This window comes from Suncus etruscus, chromosome 2 (genome assembly GCF_024139225.1).
Source record: "Suncus etruscus isolate mSunEtr1 chromosome 2, mSunEtr1.pri.cur, whole genome shotgun sequence".
Lineage (NCBI taxonomy): Eukaryota > Metazoa > Chordata > Mammalia > Eulipotyphla > Soricidae > Suncus > Suncus etruscus.
In genome coordinates this window covers 153,495,675-153,518,058 of record NC_064849.1, presented here as the reverse complement: position 1 = coordinate 153,518,058, position 22,384 = coordinate 153,495,675, and the positions used below count along the sequence as shown (strand labels likewise).

The 22,384-nt window shown below is 40.8% G+C and overlaps 1 protein-coding gene across 1 annotated transcript in view; it reads right to left on the bottom strand.

The window, feature by feature from the left end:
* Positions 1–654: 654 nt before the first annotated feature.
* LNPEP (leucyl and cystinyl aminopeptidase) overlaps positions 655–22,384 on the bottom strand; it is a 101,125-nt gene continuing 79,395 nt past the window's right edge. The window contains exons 12-18 of the mRNA XM_049769115.1: positions 14,602–14,785; positions 12,928–13,084; positions 7,418–7,602; positions 5,685–5,846; positions 2,765–2,905; positions 1,948–2,029; positions 655–1,273 (exon numbers count right to left, since the gene is read on the bottom strand). Coding sequence (XP_049625072.1) covers positions 1,142–1,273; positions 1,948–2,029; positions 2,765–2,905; positions 5,685–5,846; positions 7,418–7,602; positions 12,928–13,084; positions 14,602–14,785 — 1,043 coding nt within the window. The 3' untranslated portion in view covers positions 655–1,141. The remainder of the gene's footprint in view (positions 1,274–1,947; positions 2,030–2,764; positions 2,906–5,684; positions 5,847–7,417; positions 7,603–12,927; positions 13,085–14,601; positions 14,786–22,384) is intronic.

Here is a 22,384-nt window from a genome sequence, read left to right as displayed (position 1 = left end):
TCTAGCATGCAAAAGGCGACAAATAAGTTGTATTCTTTTTTCAGTGATGAAGTAATGGTAAGAAACACTAGTAAGAACAAAATGGTTGCCACTAATGTAGAAATAGTCATCTATATAATATGAAGCAATATATATGGCTGAGTGATAAGGGTGTACAGATATGGAGAATATTGGAATTCATGAATAAAATAATCATGAGTACAGTAACTCAATTTGGAGCCTTTGCCTTTGGTAATGCTAAGAAAGATGGAAAAGTGATATCTGAAAAATCTAGTCTTTTAGCCTTGTTAGCTTTTTCAATATAACAAAAATTTTACAATTCTGTAGCACCTAGCTGTTCTGCAGGGAAAACAATGTAATAGTCATTTATCTTACTTCCTCAGAATGTTCCTCAGAAAGGAAAGGATTAATCAAAACCCTAAAAATGAGTAGCTCTGCCTACCTGAGCTGCACATTTCATCAACTTCATTACCAGAATGTTTGGTTTGGGGGGTCATACCTGGCAGTGCTCAGGGCTTAACCCTGGCTCATTGCCCAGGAATGGTGATGTTGGGTGTGAGGAGGACGACTATACTTTGGACTGTTGACTTAATTTAGAGTCAGCCATGTGTAAGGCAAGTGCCCTTATCCGCTGTACTATACCTTCAGTCCCATCATTATTTTTAAAACTAATTTCAAACAATATCAACTGGTAGCAACAGATTGTTCACAAATAAGCAGCGACAGAGCCAGTTGCTCCAAGGGCAGAGCTTTCCTTGTTTTACTGAGTCAATTTCAGGTAAACTGTCTAGGTACTAAGAAAGAAAACTAGATTCTAGAGCAGAGTCCCCCTGCCCACTCCAACCCCAATTGAATACCTTCAAAATAAAGACCTACTTAATGTTATTGTGTATAGTTGGTGTTTAAGTGAAGATAGTTCTATAATAAATAACTATGCACTGCTCATAGACAATTCAGAAAAGACGGATGAAAAATACAGACAGGCCCTGAGCTAACTAGAACTCCTAAGAGTGCAAACAACTTGACAGTGATCTAGGCTTCACACGGTGGCATTTTTTTTTTTTCCCTTTTGCAAAAAGCAGCAGAGCCCAAGTTATGGAGCTCTCAGAATGGGTGACATTGTGAGGTGCAACTGAACATGCTATAGCCACTTCATCAGGGTTTTAAGGTTCTTCTCCATCCATTGAATATTCAGCTGAATGACTTCCAAAGCCTCCTGGACACAACGCAGTCGGAAGGTTGCCTCTGACTGGCTTTCAAAGAATGTTTGGACCTATAAGATGCACACAGAGAGGTATAACAATAGAAGACAGTAAGTAACAGGAACTCTATTTTCTTTTCCAATAAGCTTTAATTCAATAGTGGTGCCAATGTTTTAAAAAGTAAAATGGGCAGCTGGAGGGACAGTACAGGGGATAGGGTACTTGCTTTGCACGTGGCTGACCCAAGTTCGATCCCCATCAGGAGTAATTTCTGAATGCAGTTAGGACTAAGCCCCAATCAGTGCTTGGGAGTGCCCCCAAACCAAAATAAATAAATATAAATTCAACTTTATATTTGAAGTTAAAGTTTTCACATTCAAAGACTAAAAAAATGCAAAGTTCAAGTAACAACTAAAGTAGGATTTAAAGTTAGGTTCTGCCCAATTTTGGAAGGAAATTCTTAAAAATAATTTTATTACCACTAAAAAAAGAAATGTGGCTTACTTATCTTATCCTGTTTTGATTCAAAACATGTTTATGTTGGATACAAAAGAAAACTGTTGAGAACAGAACCAGACTGTTCTTCATTGGCAGAGTTAGCTACCCTTTAGGAGAAACTCCACAGCAGTGTCAGAATTGGTGCACACAGAGGCCGGGGAGAGGAAATCAGGAGATAAATCCACCATTTTCCTCGACCACAGGAAAGGATTTCCCTAGTGTCCCACCAGCATTTCATACAACCAACCTCAGACAAATGTGTCTTTGTTGAAAACAGGTGAGTTGATCCAGCAACAATGCTTTGTATGGTATAAGAGCCAAGGTGGAACCTGAGAAACACAAACATGAGAGCGAAACATGTCAAAAACAGTGAGGCAGAAGCTGCTGGCAAGCAGAGTTCCTAAGTGCAAAGGAACTGCTCTTATGAGAGCCAGAGGGGCCAAAGGTAGAGTGGAGCGGGTTCCTATCTCTAAGCCAAAGCAGCCCTGCACATGTTTAGTGCCAGCATGGAAGAAGGGCAGGTAAAGAGAAGTTTGGGCCTTTATGCGAACTACTGCTCCAGTCCATTGATTCACAACTGCTTTAGAGAAGCAGAAAGATGACCTCTGCTCTAAGAAGAAAAGCCACAAGCTGGAAATGTCTTCCCCCCTTTTTTTTTTTTTAATAAAATTTTTATTTAAGCACCATGATTACAAGGATGATGTAGTTGGGTTTCAATAAAAAAGAACACCCCACTTCACCAGTGCAATGGAAATGTCTTCTTAATTAAGCTTCCCACACATTTATCTATACCAGTTCTCTGAAGCCAAGTAGGACTACAGAGTGCCCTAGTGTCCACTAGCATGGTTGCCTAATGGGACTCTAATGTAAGGCTTATGTTAAATGGTTCATATGGCAGGCAGGATTACATCTGCAAATGGGAAACTGTCCTTAAAGCATTCTCCCTTCTCACTATGTGAACTCATCCAACACAATATGTGAACTCAACCAAAGCAATACTAGGGGATCCTCCCAGCTTTAGAGCCCAAGTGTGCAGAGAGATGATAATTATCTGAGAAACTTACTTCTGTACAAGCCTACTCCAGTTTTCCTTGACAAAATCCCAGGCCAGGAGGTATCCGGGAAAGTGTCGTCCCACTGTTCGAATGATAAATGACAGTTTCTGGGTCCGAATGGGATCACCATTGAGGCTACTGTTCATTAACCTGAAAAGCAAAGCAGATTTTGCATAAAAATAATTGTTCATGACAAGATGATGTCCAACTCACATCATATTTGATTTGAGTGGGCAGGTGCATTATAACTCTTAATATGAAGATGAAGATGTAGTTTGGCACACGTTTAATAGACAAAATTTTATCTTCACTTCATATGTATGAGGTAATGTTCTAAATTCTTGCCAAAACAGGCCTTTATTAGGACTAGAAAGATAGGAAAGAGGATTGCATGCAGCTGACCCAGATCCAATCCCTGGCACCAACATGGTACCTTGAGCACAGCTGAAAATGGCCCCCAAATAAAAATCGTACAAATTTAAAAACTCTGTTCCCACATTCTACTCCCGCCCCCCCCCCCAAATCCCCATCAACCCAACCTTTCTCTCAAAAATAAATAATTCTTTATTACCAGTTTCAGTTTTTCAGATTAGGAAAGAGGCTATGTCATTGCCAATAAAGACCTGCAAAAATTCAGCAGTCACTTTATTTTTTTGATTATCTTTTGTTTATTTTAGGGCCACACCCAGCTGTGTTCAGGGGCTACTCCTGGCTCTGTGCTTAGGAATTACTTATGACAGGTTCAGGGGATCATACAGAATGATGGGGTTTGAACCCAGGTCAGCAGCATGCAAGGCAAATACCCAAATATGTTCTATGGCTCAAGTTTGTCAGTAGTAACATTTATATGTGGGAAAATAATAGCTGTCCATCAGAACATTGAGGTTCTCTCAATGAAGCAGAACTGAACTATGGAATATTGTGCTCACAGAAACCAAAGAAGGCAGCTTTAGGAATAAGGATGGCATATCTCATGAAGATGGGTTCATTCACTGAGAAGAGTGTCACAAAACACTGGATCTGCATAGACCTATGTGGTGCATGCAGATTTAGAGCAGGGAAACAGCAGTAAGAATTTTTTTTTCATATGGGTCACACCTGGTGGCGCGCAGTGGTTACTTCTGGCTCTATGCTCAGAAAACGCTCCTGGCAGGCCTGAAGAGCAGTAAGAATGTAAGGGAAAAAATACAGCAGTGCTGTGTGCTGATCTACTTTAAAGAGTGTGTCTACTAGGGCTCAGGGCATCTCTGGGACAAAGCTTCAATTCATATAAGTCAAATAATACAAGACAGGCAATGAGATCCAGGCCCCCTCTGTCCACCAGTGACTTTTCCCAGCTCCAATCTCTCATGTCTCTACATTCCTGTGAGGATGTCCCCACTCCCCCCAATTAGGTACCATCAGTGGCTGAGTATAAAAAGGAAAGGTGGACTCTTAGTGGTCCTCAGGCTTCCCCCCTCCCTCCGTACTCCAGCGGGGAGGTGCACGGGGAGGAGGGCGCACAGACATCTGGCTTCCGGTTTCCTCCTTGATTCTGGAGACCAGCTCTTGCCAGGTATGGGGTTTGGGGAGGCCCCATACCGGAGCCCTTCTCCCTAGCCTGGGGAGTGCTGGGAGGCTTGGCAGGCCCCCAGCCGTCCTTGACTTTTTCCCCTGACTCCAGGCCTTCCCTGGGTGCCAGCTCAGATGGCCAGAAGTGGGTTCAGGTGGACTCTTAGTGGTCCTCAGGCTTCCCCCCTACCTCTCCCTACACTAATGGAAATGCGCTTTGGGAGGAGGGCGGGCTGTTTTAGTACTGGTTTATGTTGGGACAGTCACTGGAATATTTTTTCTCCTTGTTTTCCTATTGATAGTATTGTATACATATATTTTATATATCCATAACATCCATCTTATATCGTGACCTTGATACTGCCCTACAAATCTCATTCTAATATTTTACTGCCTCAGTCCCAACCCTTATTTCCCCCCATTTTCCCATGTAGGTGCAGCTCATGACATGAAGCTCACCACATAGAGTGATAAGTGCAGTTAGAGAAATAACTACACCGAAAACTATCCTAACAATGTGAATCAATGAGGGAAAAAGAAAGCCTGTCTCGAGTACAGGTGTGGGTGGGGTGGAGAGTAGATAGATCTGGGAAATTGGTGGTGGGAATCCTGCACTGGTGAAGGGGGGTGTTCTTTACATGACTGTAATCATACAACTACAATTACATTTGTAATCACGGTGTTTAAATAAAGATAATTTATAAAAAAAAATAAATAAAAAGGAAAGGTGGGGCCAATGAGACAGCACAGAGACCAATGCTGTATCTGGTGAGATTCATGGATCCTTGGGCTCTGGAGCTAACTATGGTAAGCCAGAGAGTGAGCATAGGGTGTCTGGGTGGGTCTTTCTCTGAGACTTGCATGCTATAGACCTCAGTTCCATCCCTGCTATTGCATATGGTCCCTGAGAAACACTAGAACATAGTCATGAAAACAGAGTCTTCAACACTTCCAGATGTAGCCAACAACAACCCCCGCAAAATAAAAAAGTACCAGGAGGGATCCTAAGCCTCTTGGATAACTCGAGAACCCTATACCCACCCCCTCAATCTTCAATACATAAAATAGGACTCATTAGCATGTCCCACTTGTTGAGGACACCTGGGAACAGAGCAGGGCCCTGAAGAAAACAAGCTCCAAACTTGGAGCTGGAAGGAATGCCTAGGGATGAAGCTTCCTCCAAATAAAAGGCAGAAGTGTCCTGGGGTTCCCCTGGACCCTGGCCCTGTGGGCAGGCACCTTCTGCCTGTGGACAGGGTACACCCTGAGATAAGTTTTCAGTGTCTCACTGCTTGTATACACTTAGCCTGTTACCCAGCCTCCTGTGCCTCAATTTCCATGCAGTTTCCCTAACGCTCACTTCTTGGTGCTCTCATACCAGTAAAGTTTCCGCACATCTTCAGAGCTGGCGAGAGCCTCCAGAACTTTATTCTTTTCTGTCTCCGAGGTCATGGAGATGTACTTGCTCTTGAGGAATGACCAGCCTTGCTCAGTCTTCGCTCCAACTTTGAACACAGTGGCCATGACATCGGCAGAGAGGCTGCAACCAAGAGTCACACATGTGAGGCCGAACAGAGCCCGACTCCGGACACAAGGGAGTGACTATCGGTGGGGTCTCGGAGCCAGGTAGTAACCATCATGTCTTTACAGTGGCCAGAAAAAAGGTTTCTCCATGGCTGAAACTTTCCTAGGGACCTGGCTTTAAAAAACATCAGTTCAGTGCAGTGCAAAGGTGATTCTCTGAGACTGCATGAAAAAGCAGGTGGATAATGGCTTGGCCCCAGGAGGGGAGGAAGGAAGAGACAAGTCTGTGAGGTCAGAGACTTAGAGGCTACTACGGGAATGAGTAGAGTGGAATGTCCAGGGTGGAACCAGAGGCAGAAATGAGGGACAGGGTGTGAGCTATCATGCAGTTACTGATTCTATTCAGATCTTAGTGCTGGGAAGCTGACAGCATCTCCTGGTTTGGCTCTCTGCCTTCACCCAATGCTTCAATCTTCCTCTGGAGTGCTGAGCAGCACAGGCCTGAGAACAACCAAAAACCCTTTTATTCACTGTGGACTCCTGTAAGAGTCAGCTTTCAATGTCTTGAGTCAATAAGGGAGGCTTCCAGAGAAGACACTGAGCTCAGCACAATAGTGGTGGTGAGGTCATGTGACGTCAGAGGGAATGGAAGTGGTACAAGTGCTATGGAAATTAGTGTGGAAGTTCCCTAAAACTTTACAAATAGAATTACTGAGGCCAGAGAGATGGCTCAGTGGTCAGGGCCACACAATGCACAGAGGCTGGGGAATGGAAGCCTGTGGTCCTCAGAATCATAGACCCATGATGCACTGCATTACTGGGACCAAATACTGAACCATTCTCCATATATCTTCTCTGGAGAAGGAAGTATTGCAAAGAATAGAGACCAAGACCCTTGAGCACAGATGGCTCAAAAAAAGTAAAATAGAAGACAGTTATGTCATACAATCCAGCAATAGCAGTAGCAGGTCTATGTAGCTACAGAATTGAAAGCAGTATTTGAAGAGACATGCCTCTACATATATTCACAGCAGCATTATTCACTGTAGCCAGAGGTGAGAACAGCCCAGAAGTGTATGAATGGATGAATGAAATGTATAAGTACAAGCAATAAATTATTCAGGAAGGAAATTCTGATGCCACCATAAGGATAAACCTTGAGGATAATAAGGAAGTGAAATAAGTCTGTCATAAAAGGACAAATACTCTTTCGTTTCATTTATACTCAATATCTGCTTATCAAGTCATGACATGGGAGCAGAGATCAGTAGGATTATGACTGCCAGTTGAGGAGAAAATGAGGACGTGATGAATGGGTGCCCATATTCAGTACAAGATGGAAGGGTTTTAGAAACTGCACAACAATGCGATATACTCAAACTGCTGCACTTCGGGCTAGGGAAATGGGTCACTCCTGGTAGGGCTTGGGGGACCCTAAGTATGCACGAGCTGGAACCTGGATATACTGCTTGTTGTTCTACCTCTGCAGGCCCCCAGTCTTTGTCAGGTTCGTAAGACAGGAGATCATGGCTTCAGTATGTACCCCTGGGTCAAAGCAGAGATGGGCCCTATAGAAGTGCACTTTACCTCACAGTGCCATTGGATGCCATCCAGTTCTCAAATAGCTTCATGGCAGTGGTGTGGCAGCTCCCCAGGTTGTGGGTGCAGGCAAATTCCAGCAGGGCCACCCGAAGCTCCCGCGCAGACACAGTGCCGTCGTCAGTCCAAGACTGACGCTGAATTTGATCTTGGAGTAACTTAAATACTCTGGTCTGGAGAGATAAATGGATTAAAATGGAGCAGTAGAGTTAAGACAACCACTATTCCATCTCCTAAATTTCACTTGAGAAGAAAGACCAAAGGGGGCAAAGATCATCTAACAACTAGATTCAAAGCCCACACAAATGGATGAAGCCTGCACCAACAGGCTCTCTACAGGCCAGGTGAGAACTCCTGTGGCAAGACACAGCAAGGTGGAACATCATTCTATCTTGTGTGGATGCAACTAAGTTCCTGTCAAATTCTCATCTATGACTACTACAAGAAGTTAGACCTTCTAGACCTATGACTTCAGAATACTCAAATCCATACACAGTGATGAAACAATATGCTTTTTGAGTGATAGGTTAAACTACTTACGAATCTGGAATTATAAGAATATTTAAAATAGCAACTAGTTTGATATTATATCAAGTTACTAACAAAATTAGCAAGGAAATGAGGCCCACGGGGAAGAAGGGTTATTTATTGTACTTATTCCTTAAACCCTTATTTTTTTACATTAAAAATGACTTTTTGCAGAGCCAGGGGCTAAACTCTGGGCCTCACAAATACAAAGCATGTGCTAGAATGCTCCATCACAGTCTTAGCTCTCCATTGAAACAAATTTTTTCAAACCTTCAAGAAGCTATAAAAATAGTACCCAAAAACCCACATACTGTTCATCTAGATTTACTAATTTTTTTAGCACTTTTGTATTTGCTTTGTTACCATATATTTATACAATATACATTATACTCACATTTAATTTTTTTCACATTTAATTTTTTATGGCTTTAGCTAAACCACATGAGAATCAGTTACAGATATCATAGTATTTCGTTCACCTAGCATGGGGTTGACATGTTTAATCCCAGGCACCACATATAGTCCCCAGAGTATAACAGGTAGGATCCTTGAATGTAGAATCAGGAGTAATCCCTAGGGACCACCAATCACCACCACCTCCCCCTAAATTTTTTAGCTGTTCTCATGTAGCATTCATGAGTTACTTCTGAATGAGATGCCATTCATAAATAGATGTCTATGTTATTTAAAAACTGTATTTTTTTCATTTCTATCCCCAACAGAAAAGTATATTTATGCCAGCTGTAATGCCTTGGGGAGAGGGAATACATGATTTTCTGAAGTAAAAAAAGTACTGTAAAACAATATAATTATGAATTCCCCCCCCCCCCCAAAAAAAAAGAAAAGATTCTAATGTAGAAATTTTCTAGTCATGGCTGGCACGGAGAATGAAAATGAAAAACAAAACAAAAACAAAAACGAAGAAACACAGGCTTTTTCCACCAAATTCTCCATTGGAGAGGATTAAAGGGGGAGAGGAAGCTTCTTCCAAGGGCACATGGGAGCAACCCACGACTCTAAGGTCTCGGCTCAAGTGTCACAGATAGATCACCGCACAAAAGAACTCTTCACTGGACAAGTCTCTTCACAGAACATGAGTACTATTCCAGAAAACTTGCAAAGAACAAATGTCTGCAATGAACGTGAACCCTAGGTACAGAGTTAAGCAAGTGCTGCCATTTTCTAAGTGGATCTGACACAACTGCGTGGGGCTGACTGAGATAGAAGGAACACTCTGTAAAGGACTCAGGTCGTGCAAACATGTAACCTTGCTTCTGTAGTCTGCTAACAGAGCAATGAAATAGGGTCCAGACACCTTGTGGAATATGCAATTGGCAAAGTTTCCAAGTCAGAATTCAGGAATTTTGCAATGATGAGCAGACACATAGGCTACACTGGCACACGTTGCCCTCCACCAGCCTGACCAACCCAATGCCATTACAAGAGCAGACAGGCCCCCTAAACTGAAGAATCAAAGATTTCTAAATGCTTTCCTTGCAAACAGAAATAAGGGAAGAATGAAATAGAAAAAAGTGACATGCTTGAAACATCATTTCAAGAATTCAGAGAAAGATGGCAGCAGCAGGGAGAGGTTAGGGGGATGCAGGCAGCACAGCTCCAGAATGAGTCAGACAATGAACTCATGAGAGGCTGAGGTCAACTCCGGAAGATATTCCATCGCCAGAATCCCCTGGCATGACTCCACCAGGGACCCGACCAGAGACTCCTGGGGAGATTCCTAAAGCAGTTCATCTGAAATGCACTTCAAATGAAAACAGACTAAATTATTTAATTTGAAATAGAAATGTTCTGTTTTTAGAGAAGTCCTGCTGTTATAAACTCTATTTTTATAAGTGATGCTCTATTGTTTCTATTAATAAAGCATAACAAATGCTTTAAACTACCTTTCTCTTTTAGAAATAAATTAAACCATTTTTCCTTGGTTCTAAATAAAGTTAAAAAAATTCAAATACACTGAACAATAGAATCCAATACTTTGATTTCATAAAGAGAAAAATAATACAGTGGGGAAGGAAGAGACTCCTGGTTAAGAGAGGCTATAATAGTGGATACACAAGAAATGCAACAAAACAACAGAAAGGCTGATAGAATAAAACACATAAAGATACTAGCATTATCAGTATGTACAACATTCTGATATATTGCTCTAATTTTACACTGACGTGCTCTGGAAGTGCTCTTTTTGTGTCAACTGAGTTTCTAAAATGTGAAATATATTGACTTTCATAGCTCAAGAATGACAGAGTTGTAAGCAATAAAAGGAATAAGCTTGGGATCCGAGTTACCAACAGATATCCACAACATTGGCACAATTCAAGCGTGTTTCCAGACCCTACCTACCACAATGCCACAGCACATGTATAATCTTAACACTGATACCAAAGAAAGTTGATGCAAGGCCCAGAGATGCAGCATTCCAATCTTTGGTCGTGTGCCTGCCAGATCTCAGCTTTTATTATTGTGTTGTGTGGAGGCCACCATCCATAGTGCTCAGTGCTTACTCTGTGCTCAAGAGTCTCTTCAGGGTGCCTGAGGGATCATATATGGTACCAGGGACAGAAACTGATTCAGCCATGTGTTGGGCAAGTGCCTTAACCCGTCTTATCTTCCTTTGGGTCTTTTGAGTTTTTGTGCCGATAGAATAAGAATTTAAAGAGGAAGATTTTCTTTCTGGATAGACTCAAAATAACTGAGGTATCAAGTGTGAAAAGATATATAGCAACAGAAATCCCGGAGCTTAAACACACACACACACACACACACACACACACACACACACACACACACACACACACACACACACACGCTCCCACTTTTGCCCTCTGAGCATCAGTTTCCTGGACACACACACACTCAGACACGCGCACGCATGCACGCGCACGCTGCCACTTTTGCCCTTTGAGCATCAGTTTCCTGGACCCTATTCAGAAGCCTGTTACTAAAAAACATTGGTCTTCCCAGTACATTGGAGTCTTCAACTGAGAAGAAGTAGCAGAATGATCTGTCAGTAATAGCAAAAAATATTCAAAAAGTTTAATTCTTGAATTGAGCTGAGTACATGCTCTCAGAACATGTATACCTGGAAGCATGAACCCAGCACTTCCTGTCACCAGAGCTTGGACAGAGCTGACATGAATTCTGCCAGTGTGAGCCTGACCTCGCTGGGCTGCAACTCAATACTGGTACTCTACTTCCTCTTCCGTTACGTTCAGTGCCAGCATTATGTCTGGAGAGTGGAAGGTGGATATGTGCTCCCACATTCTTCACTTCTACCTTTCTGGGCTGGATACTGCTCCTCCTTCATAGGTGACTTTATTTCGGAAAAGGGTTTACACAGATACAATCAAGTCCATGTGAGTCACAATAAATTGTTGTGCGCTTGCTCTCATCCAGTGTCTGATGCCCTCATAAGCACAAGGAAACACCAACCAAGAAAACCAGGAAAGAGGCCATGCCAAAGAGAACAGAGATGGGGTGATCCAAGAACAAAGGTCTGTTAGCAGCCACTAATAACCTGGGAGACACAAGGCAGAGACTATTCTCTGGGAGAAAAGCATCTCCCTAACTTTGGGCTTCAAGCTCCCAGAATCACAACTGAATAAATCCCTGATGCTGTAAGATATAATGTTTCTGGCATTATTGAAAACTCCATAAAACTAACAAGGGAGTTCATGCGGTGTTGATCTCTGTGCGCCCAACATAATCACAGAACCTCAATAACGAGCTGTCTGGACAATCCTCTTTCAGAAAGAATCTTTATGACTACAGCTCACACTATACATGTCATCAATTTTAAATGTATCAAAAATCGAAAGACCAAAAGCCCACCAACAAAGTTTTCAGAAAATAACAGGAGAGTATTAACCAGGGAAGGCAGATTTCATACATCAAATCTCTCAGTAACAAGAGAGAATACAAAAACAAGCCAGCATAGGGAAAGATTTTTGTAAAATCTTTAACATGGTTAACAAAATAATTTTTTAATTTTGTTTTTTTGGGCTACATATGACTGCACTCAGGGCTTACTCCTGGCTCTGTTGTCACAGATCACTCCAGAAGGAACTCGGAGGTCCCTACAGGGTGTCGGGAACCGAATCCAGGTCAGCCATGTGCAAAGCTAGTGCCTTACCTACCGTACTTTCCTGGCTTTCATCAGATAACTGGTTTTAAGGGAAGTTAAAACAGTTACAATGCTAAGACTCCTTTAGACATCTATGTTATCATTAATTACATGACAGGCAACAGTAAGAAAACTATCAATACTATAACTAATAATATAATAATATTATAGTATAATTAACTAATCTTTTAATAATGACCACAAGGAAATTAAATGGGAAAATTAGTACTAGCAAAAGAGGTATTTTGAACAGTGTGTGTGTGTGTGTGTGTGTGTGTGTGTGTGTGTGTGTTTGTATATTGTTACGTTTCTCTTGGTGTTTTTTCATAGACCATATGTGGTGCTGGGATCAAACTGGGGTTAGCCGCTGCCTTGTCAGTACTTCTTTACTATTTTTCCAGTCCTATAAAGTCTGTATTTTGGTATTCATACAAGATACAACATGCTAAACCTTTATCAGTTCTTCACGGCAAACAATGACATTCTATTAAGCATAAATTTTTATTACTATTATTAGTTTGCTTTTTGAGCTACACCTGGCCGTGCTCAAGAAACTAAGCTGTGTTAGGGATGGAACCAAGGTCCAGTTGCACATAAAGTGAGCACTTTATCCCTGTACTATCTCGGCAGTCCTGTTTTATAAAACACATTTTGTTGACCTATCATTGGTCCATACAATAGTGAGGGTACTTTGATTCAGTCACTTTAACAACTAAAAAAAGAAGACAATGGCATTTAACTGGCTGTTTTTTCTAGCCCACTCCCAAAAGAAACTATGGATACTGTTAGTGAAGGTATGTGGCAAGAACATGGTGAAGCGAGCACTTACTACCAGCCTTGAGGCAAGATCCACGTGTCCCAGTTTCTCAAGGAGGTCATAGATGAGGCCTGTCTGGAACAGGGTTTCGGTGATGGGCGCAGTGCAGTTCTCATTTCCAAGATAACCGATCAAATCAAAGGCTTTCTCAAGAGGCACCTTGCCTAGGCTAAAGAATGAAAGAACAGAATAAGTGAAAAATTCTGTTACCAATGAATTTTGCGTGCAGTAAGAGACACTTACTTGCTGGGAAGATGGCAAGTCCACAAGAACTGGAACTAAAACTTGGAATTGCACTTTTATATAAAGTCTGACTAAGTCTCACTGCTTCTAAGTCTGCATGGAGCCCAGTGTTACAGACACATTTTAAGAGAAAGAGAAATGGCAGCCTTTTTTTTATTCTAGGTCACCACTGATGCAAGATCTGAATTAGGGTTTTTGAGGTGAGAAAGATACAGAATACTAAATTTAAAAAAAAAATTTTTTTTTTTTTGGTTTTGGGGCCACACCTGACGGTGCTCAGGAGTTACTCCTGACTCTGTGCTCAGAAATTGCTCCTGACAGGCTTGGGGGACCATATGGGATGCCAGGGATTGAACCTGGGTCTGTACTGAGTTGTCTGTGTGCAAGGTAACTACCCTACACAGTGCTATCACTCTGGCCCCTAAATTAACTTATTTTTATTCATAGTTATTAGGTGAGAACAAGGGATTTAATGGTGATCTGAATGAGAGGGGGAAAAATCATTTTTGTCTGCAACGGTATTTGTGAAAGATCATAGCGAATGTAAGGAACAGCAGCCACTTGGCTTTGTTTTGAGGTCACATCTGACAGTACTCAGGGCTTGCTCCTGGCTCTATGATCAGGGATCATTCTGACAGGACATAGGAGATCCTATGTGGTACTGGGGATTACGCTTGGATAGGCTGTGTTGAGAGCAAGCACCACTCTGGCTGTGGAAAGATTTTTCTAAAGGAACCATTTCAGAGAAATCACAAAGATGATATAAGACAACTTAATTTAAAAAAAAAATCAACAAAATAGGAGGATTAAGGGCAGTCAGAAGAATAAGTTCCAACATTTCTTTGACTCCGAACCATCCGCAATATAAATTTTGGAATCTTCGAGCTGTCTACACACATAGTCATGGCTGTTGTTGGCTTTGGGAGGTTAATGCCTGAGGAGATGGCGAGGTAAGCAAAGAAGGCCCAGCTCTCAGAGAAATTCCTCAGACCATGAGTCAATGCTAAACTTCATACATCAATCTATTGCTATTTGAACACATCCATCCAAAAAAGAAACAAAGCCTGGACTATTGGAACTAGTCTTGAAATAGAATCTAAAATTTGCTATTTAGCTGTTTGGTATGTTTGTACCTGATGTTTCTAAGTAGAATACAAAGCTCCCAATGGCAACGAAAATGTCTTCTATTTTTCCAATCCTCTAAAATGAATCATACCTAACAGGCAACAGTACTATTTTTAAACAATTAAAAAAAAAAAGGTTTTTTTCCCTCAATAATTGTTATAAATGAAAGAAAACCTAAACAGGGAAAGGAGGAGAGGGCACAAAGGATCTGTTGATGTGCTCAGGCTCTGCATGTGGGGGACCTGCATGTACTGCCTGTCCCACATGACCCCAGGGCTATACAAAACACAAAACACAAAACCAGGCAAGCTGACATACCCAGCCAGTTCAAAGATGTTGTTGATAAGGCTGGCCCGGTCTTGGTCGCTCATAACAGTGGGGTCTGTGTGCAGCTGTTTGATCAGTGCCTCCCAGTCTTCTTCCGCATAGTTTACAATATAGTAGCCACTCATGTAAGTATTGATTTTGATCCACTCAGCTTCCAATGAGAGATTGATGATGTCTAGTACAGACGAGAAAGGAGAAAGTTGAAAGAAGATGAGATAGGGACAGGAAACAAAAGAAGTTAAACTGAACAGTAAACAGATGTTATTTGCTTTGATATTAATATATTTCATACCTAATTATTCTACCAGCAATAAAATGTCTGCTTTCAAGACCAGCTATTTTCAATAAATCTCATCACTCATTAACTCAATATTTGCCCACTGGTGAACAAGATGAATATGCAACCCAGCTTCTGCTAAGAATCTTACAACTATGGTAGTTGAGTCATCTTGTATCATTTCCCCTAATGTAAACATAACACACAATCACCTAAATACCATTAATAGAAGCACAGAGGTGAAACACCTCCCAACCCCAAGGAGGTCATTTAGAAGAAACAACTTCAAAGCAGAAGTTGCAGGACACCCAGCAAAAGATAGGAGAAGAGGGACTGGAGCTGGAGGCTAGGAGAGAGTTTACAGGCTGGCTTAGGGCAGAGCTGCTTCCAGGTGCTGCTTTCTGGGGCTGGAGGTGAAGAGGGAGAAGTGTGCTGCTCCGGCAATAGGGAAGATAAAAGGACCACAGAATGTGGACTCCACTTCTTCCTCTGTCCTTTATCATTTTTGCAAAGCTAAGGACAAAATCAATGACAAGGGTCGGAGAAATAGGCAGTGGGTAAGGCACTTGGCCTTTCATAAAACAAAATGATTTACAAAAATCCAGTGATCCAAAGTCAGCAAAATAATATTAGCGATAAATTAAGTCCTCAGTAGGTACTGGAATAAATAGCTTTACAAGGCCCTCCAATACACGCAGCTTCCACAAGCACTGTGGTGGAGAATACTCCATGACCAAGTCAGGTGTATGTGCGTGTGACACCTGTCAAAGAAACAATGACCACAAAGGAACAAGAATACAAGTTCTTGTTTTGTTTTGTTTTGTTTTTCTGGGGGGGTAGGGGGAACACCTAGGGATGCTCTGGGCTGACTAATGACTCTGTGCCCAGGGATCACTCCTGGCTGGGCTCAGCAGACCAGATAGAGTGCCAGGGATGGATCCTAGATTGGACACATGCAAGGCAAGAGAGCTCTACTTGCTGTAACATCTCTCTGGCTCAAACAGAAATGCTTCCAAACAAGCTGAAAACAAAGGCAAAGAGATTTTTCTTTAACAGTTCAGGGAATGCTTCTAAGTGTCTGAAGGCTTACCACTAATTAGACTATGTAAATTCCAAAAGTTTGCAGTTCTGTTCACTGCTAATCCCTTCATCCCTAGAATAATGTTACTAATAAGTACTTAAAATCACTTGCTGAAGGCATGAATGGAATAGATCTATGTCATGGTAAATCAATTCAAACCAAATTTAAATAAGGTTTGTAGATTTTTATGATGCAGTCTTCCCATTCTAAAGTCAAAAATAGAAAATTTTCAATCTATGAAAGAAAGGATATCGAGACCAGAGTGTTTGCCTTACATGTGACCAACCTGATTTAATCTCAGAGCCCAAATAGGAGTGATCCCTGAGCACAGACCAGCATACTGAGCATTGCTGAGCATGGTCCCAAAACCAGGAAAAAAAATTGTTAAGAAAAACAGCCTGGGGGCCAGAGAGGTGGCGCAAGCAGTAAGGTGTCTGCCTTGCCTGCACTAACCTAGGACAGACTGCAGTTCAATTCCCCCAGCATCCCATATGGTCCCCTGAGCCAGGGGCGATTTCTGAGCGCACATCCAGGAGTAACCCCTGAGCATCACCAGGTGTGGCCCAAACACCAACTCCCCCCCCCCCCAAAAAAAAAGAAAAAAAAAAAAGAAAGAAGGGGCTAGAGAGAAAGCATGGAGGTAAAGTGTTTGCCTTGCATGCATAAAGTCAGTGGTTCGAACCCCAGCATCCCATATGGTCCTCTGAGCCTGCCAGTAGAGATTTCTGAGCGTAGAGCCAGGAGTAACCCCTGAGCACTGGCAGGTGTGACCCAAAAAACCCCAACCCCCCCAAAAAAAGAAAGAAAAACAGCCTGAACTCAAGTATGCATTACTGATACAAATATATCCTGCCAAGTTTTCTACACATTCTTACTGATTTGCTATTTCACAGTGATAGACACATACATATTTATCCTATCCTTTCTTTTATTTACCAGTTTTTTCCCATTAGCTTCATATGCAGTGTTCAAATACCTTCAATAATTCTATTTTAAGGCCAATCATTTTTAAAATTTCAAATTTTTCACTGTCATCATTCTGTGCTGAAGTTGTTTCATACATACTTTAGAAACACATTAATATCCCTTTCTACCTGAAGGTTTGGCAATTTGAAAGGCATAAATTGTTAACATGTATCAGATTCTGTTTTTCTGTTTCTTTTTTGGCCATACCCAGTGGTGATGGTGGAGAGACATGGGACTAGATAGTTCCAGGGATGGAAGTTGGGGTTCCCTGCATGCAAAAAGCCTATGACACCATCTTCAGAATGATTTCTCTGCCCCCTTACTAGATTCCTATGATACCTCCAATTCTACAGAAACTGGAAGAGATTAAAAAGATGAAAGAGAAAAACTGAAACTGTAAAAGATGCTGCAGAAGAAAAGAGCCTAAGCATGACATATCAGATAACCATTATTTTTTTCATTAAAAAATTCCACACTGTGTCAGGCATGTGGTTCAGTGGTTGAACGCATGCCTTACACATGTGGGGTCTTCCATTTGATCCCTGTGATACCGCCCTTCAAGAAAAAAAAATCTACATTAATTTCTAAGTTATTGCTGAACCAGCAACTTTAATCGGGTTTTATTATTCTCCATCTCTCGAGCAGAGCAGAGTTCAAAGAAATATTTTGTGATAGCAACAGTAGCTGTTCAAATGGAGCCATTTCTAACAATTCCATTCCTAATGGAGCAGGCTTTATCATAAGCTAATACAAAAATAATTCAATTTCCCACAGAGCTTTCATCAAAACAGAACCGAGGAAGAAGGACTAGAGAAACTTCAAATATCCCCTTTCTCCCTCACAAAAGGAAATGGAATGATAAATATGGCAATATCCCCATTGGATAAATATAAAAGATATTCAAATGCTAATGAGCAATTTGCCACATAGTAAATCAGCCATGACTAGATGGTAGTAAGCTAGGGAAGAGCTGGAAGAGTACATGAAAGTAGAACTCTCATCTTGTTGACAGAAGACAAAGCATTGCAGCCAAGAGTATTGGGGGGGGGGGTTATCGCATAAAGTGTTTCCCCACTAATGTCTCTCAGGTATTCCAATGATCTAGAATGCAGAGCTTAAAAACCACAGTAATCTAATCCCCCCCCCAAAAAAAAAAAGCATTGGACACAAGGGAAGTAACTCTATCCTGCAGTTCAAACATGGATGAAGCAACTTGAGTCTGTTTTTAATTTCTTATAATCATTAACAGATTAACAGTTCGATTTTCACAGTCCATTGAGCAGTAAGAAAGAGTGAGCAACTCCAATCTGAAATGGCAGAAGCCCAGATGAAGTAATCTAATAGTGGTTTTAAAAAAGCCTTTGTCAGTGAGTTATGAAAAATCAGCTACTGTTTCATAGACATTAAAGCACAGAAACAAAAAACATGTTTTTACTACAAAGCTACAACATTCTCTGGGAAGTTTGTCTTAGAGGCTCAGCAAACACGATATGTACAGTTGAAATGCATGCTTTTCGTTTCAGTGCATTCCATTCTCTAATAGCTCGTTTCTTCCATATTTTACTCAAAGAGAAAAGACAAGATCAAAGAATGTCATATAAGAGAGATCTTAAGAATATGACCCGTCCTTTCTTTATTCCTCAATTATATTTCAATGTCATAATGTATCTTTTCCTTTAAAGGTATTTTAGCATAAGTATTATAAGAATAATAAATATCCATTTAGAAAATGACATCTCAAGTAACATTTAATACATTTTTTTTTTAATAAAGGGCTTATGTCTGAAGGTGTAGATGAGGAAGAGAGGGAAAAGGAAGTAATAAAGGGAAAGGAAGCAAGAGAAGGGAGAAAATATTTTTACATTTTTTGTTTGTTTTGTTTTGCTTTGTGGCCACACCCATACCCAGTAGTAACTCCTGGCTCTGCATTCAGCAATTCCTCTTGGCAGGCTTGGGGGACCATATGGGATGCTGGGGTAAGACCCGGTCAGCTAAGGCAAACATCTTACTTGCTATATTATCACTCTGACCTCAAAGTGGCACTTTTTAACCCTTCTAATGCATAAATACTATTTAAAATTCATGTAGGTGGATAAAAATGACAAAGATGTTAAACACAAAGTCTCTCTGATATTTGAGAGAATTAGTGAACTAATCTGGAATATCCTGGCAATCCCACTTGAGGGGTCTAGGGATAGGACAGGGAGAGGGCGACAACCATGGTGGAGAAAAGCACTCAACTGGATGGAGGAGGTGGTGCTGAAAGGTGGTAAAGTGTTATGTATGAAATTCTATCAGCGGGCCCGGAGAGATAGCACAGCTGCGTTTGCCTTGCAAGCAGCCGATCCAGGACCAAAGGTGGTTGGTTCGAAATCCGGTGTCCCATATGGTCCCCTGAGCCTGCCAGGAGCTATTTCTGAGCAGACAGCCAGGAGTAACCCCTGAGCAATGCCAGGTGTGACCCAAAAAAAGCAAAAAAAAAAAAAAAAAAAAAAGAAATTCTATCAGCAATGGTACTGTAAATCACAGCACAAAACTTTTTTTTTTTTTTTAAGAAAATAAAACAGAAACAGACTGGTAGGTGGGAAGAAAAATGGGAGTGGGGGACGCATTTGGTGGAGGGAATTGGACACAAGTGAAGAGATTGGTGTTGAAACATTGTATTCCTAAATCTGAAACATGAATAACTTTGTAATTTTCGTTGTGACTAAATTAGAAACAAAAACAACCAAACAGTCCCCCGCAAAAAAAATCCTGGCATTAGAACAGATGAAAATAAAGATCTAACAAATCGCCAACATAGTCTGGCACAGGACTGCACCCAAACCCTCAAGCATATAATAAGCCTATTCTGTTGTGTATCTTACTACAGCTGGTTTGATTCTCCGTTGGATCACTAGGAACTGAAGACCTTTCTGTCTACAAAGTCGAACATTCCTCTCAAAGAACATTTTCCATGCAAATTCTCAGTGTAAGTTCTTCGAATTCCATAACTGGCAGGAATTCGAAGAGTATCCACAGCAACGGGAAATAATGACACAGAAGAAATATTTAGTGACATACTCCAGTATTAGATTAACCAATTATTTTGTGTGCTTTTCAAATATTCCTTTTCAAAAGGATATTTCAATAAAGGGAAACCCAAGGTAGAAAGCATTTTATCAGGTTCTGAAGGATCTTTCCCTAAAACTGTTTGCAATAAATTTGGAAACTCACTCATTTCATTATTATGGGTTCGTTCATTTCTACCAAGTACCAGATTCACAGTGATGATGCAAAGAGCCAAGATCTCTACCTGCAGAGAGGGGAAGAGCTAAGATAGGAAGTTACAGATAAAAACGCGTATCAGTGGTCCTCACACTACAGCCCGTGGGCCACATACAGTATTGTTCCCGTTTTGTTTCTTGACTTCAAAATAAGATATATGCAGTATACATAGGAATTTGTTCCTAGTTTTTGTTTTTACTATAGACTGGCTGGCCCTCCAACGGTCTCAGGGACAGTGAACTGGCCCCCTGTTTAAAAACTTTGAGGACCCCCTGATTTAGATATAGAGGTATAGAATATGATTATGCCCTTCACAGAAGACATTTGCCCCATTGTGGAATGGAGGAAGGTTTCCTGGAGCCAGTCATTGGTGGAATAAAATCCCAAGCAGGAATGTAAATAAATCAGGGTGCAGAAGGCTGAGAACAGGAGTGTTTTTCTAGGAGAAGAAACAGTAAATACAAATTCAAGACAATTCCACAATGGGGCAAATGTCTTCTGTGAAGGGCATAATCATATTCTATACTTCTATATCTAAATCAGGGGGTCCTCAAACTTTTTAAACAGGGGCCACCAGTTCACTGTCCCTGAGACCATTGGAGGGCCAGTCTATAGTAAAAAGAGTATTAATGGCATGTCTGAGTAGAAACATTGAAACCACTTCTGTGCAGTGTACCAGGTAAGAGTTTATAAATAAAAGGCTAGAGCAGGGAAAGGGATTGAGCACTGTGTGTGGGACTAAAAGGGGGAAAATTAACACATAAAAAGTGAGTTAAAAAACAAAGGAGGACTAAAGCAGATGTCTTGTCATCCAATTATTACTAATATCACCAAAAAATGTTATATTATGAAAAACCTTGTAAAATTCCATTACAAAGCCCTTTCAAGTAGAGATATGGGGGTTATTGATTTTTTGCTGAGGTCGGATATCCTTCCAAACTCACTTTAAAGTATGGAGTCTTATTTTCATCAGAAAATGGTGCCAATTTCTCATTTCTCTAATTTTAAACTACATTAATCAAAGACATAACGGCATCATCAACTATTCTCAGGGTTTTAAATAATTAAATTATTCTAACACTCTGAACTGTAACAAATGCATGTATTTCAATTGGCATTATCGATGGTTAGTAATGGCAGGACATATGTATTAAATCATAAAGCAAAAGTCTTTTTGGGGGGAGAGATAGTGCTAGGAAAATGTTCATTCATAAAAATAATGCTTAGGACTGAAGTACAGTAAGTAGGTAAGGAGTTTGCCTTTTATGCAGCCAACCCAGGTTCGATCTCTAGAATCCCCTAAGCATGGCCAGCAATAATTCCTGAGTATTACCCATGAAGCCCCAAAGCAAAACCAAAACTAAAAAGAAACAATGCTTAAGACCCCACAATTTTTTATTACAAAACTGCACTTGGTAATGGTTGGAAAACTATAGAGTGTCAGGGATCAAATCAGCATTTTAATGAGACTCTTTTCTCTTTATAGAGACCACATAAACCAAGCATCCGGTTTTAAGATTATGCAAATTACTATATATGCAGGCAAGGTTAGCAAGGCAGGTTAAGAAAGCAGGCAAGACACGAAAATTACATGTGCATACATGGTTTCAACCAAGTAATAAAATACTGAGAAGAATAACTAGAATGTCCTATCCATCAGAATAGTTATAACAGAAATAAGATCTGCTCTCCATTTTTCAGATTTTACATAATGTCTAAAAATTGTTTTATAACAATAGCTAATAGTATAGCATATAATGTGTACTGGAAATTGCTCTGGGGGCTTCAGTACAAATAAACACATTTACTCTCTACCCTGACTCCATAATGAAAATGGTAAGTAAGATTACCATTTGCATTCTATAACATTCTATAACTGAGGAAATGAAGCCCGAAGTCATTTGTGTAACCTCCAAATTACCCAACAGAATCTGGCAATCTGGCTCCAAAATCTGTTCCCATAACTACATAGCTCTACTTCTCTATTTCTCAGAAATATGGGCTTGAGCAACAGATCTAAATGAAAGGAAGAAACTTGTCATCAACCTGAGAATCACTAAGGGCTCTTGCTGAATGGAGAGCCTCGGGTTCTTTCAGAGTGTAAATTAAGATGATACATGGTGTAGGATCATAATGGTATATAACAGATGGCCATAAACTACATTTCAATTGCTTTTTATAAC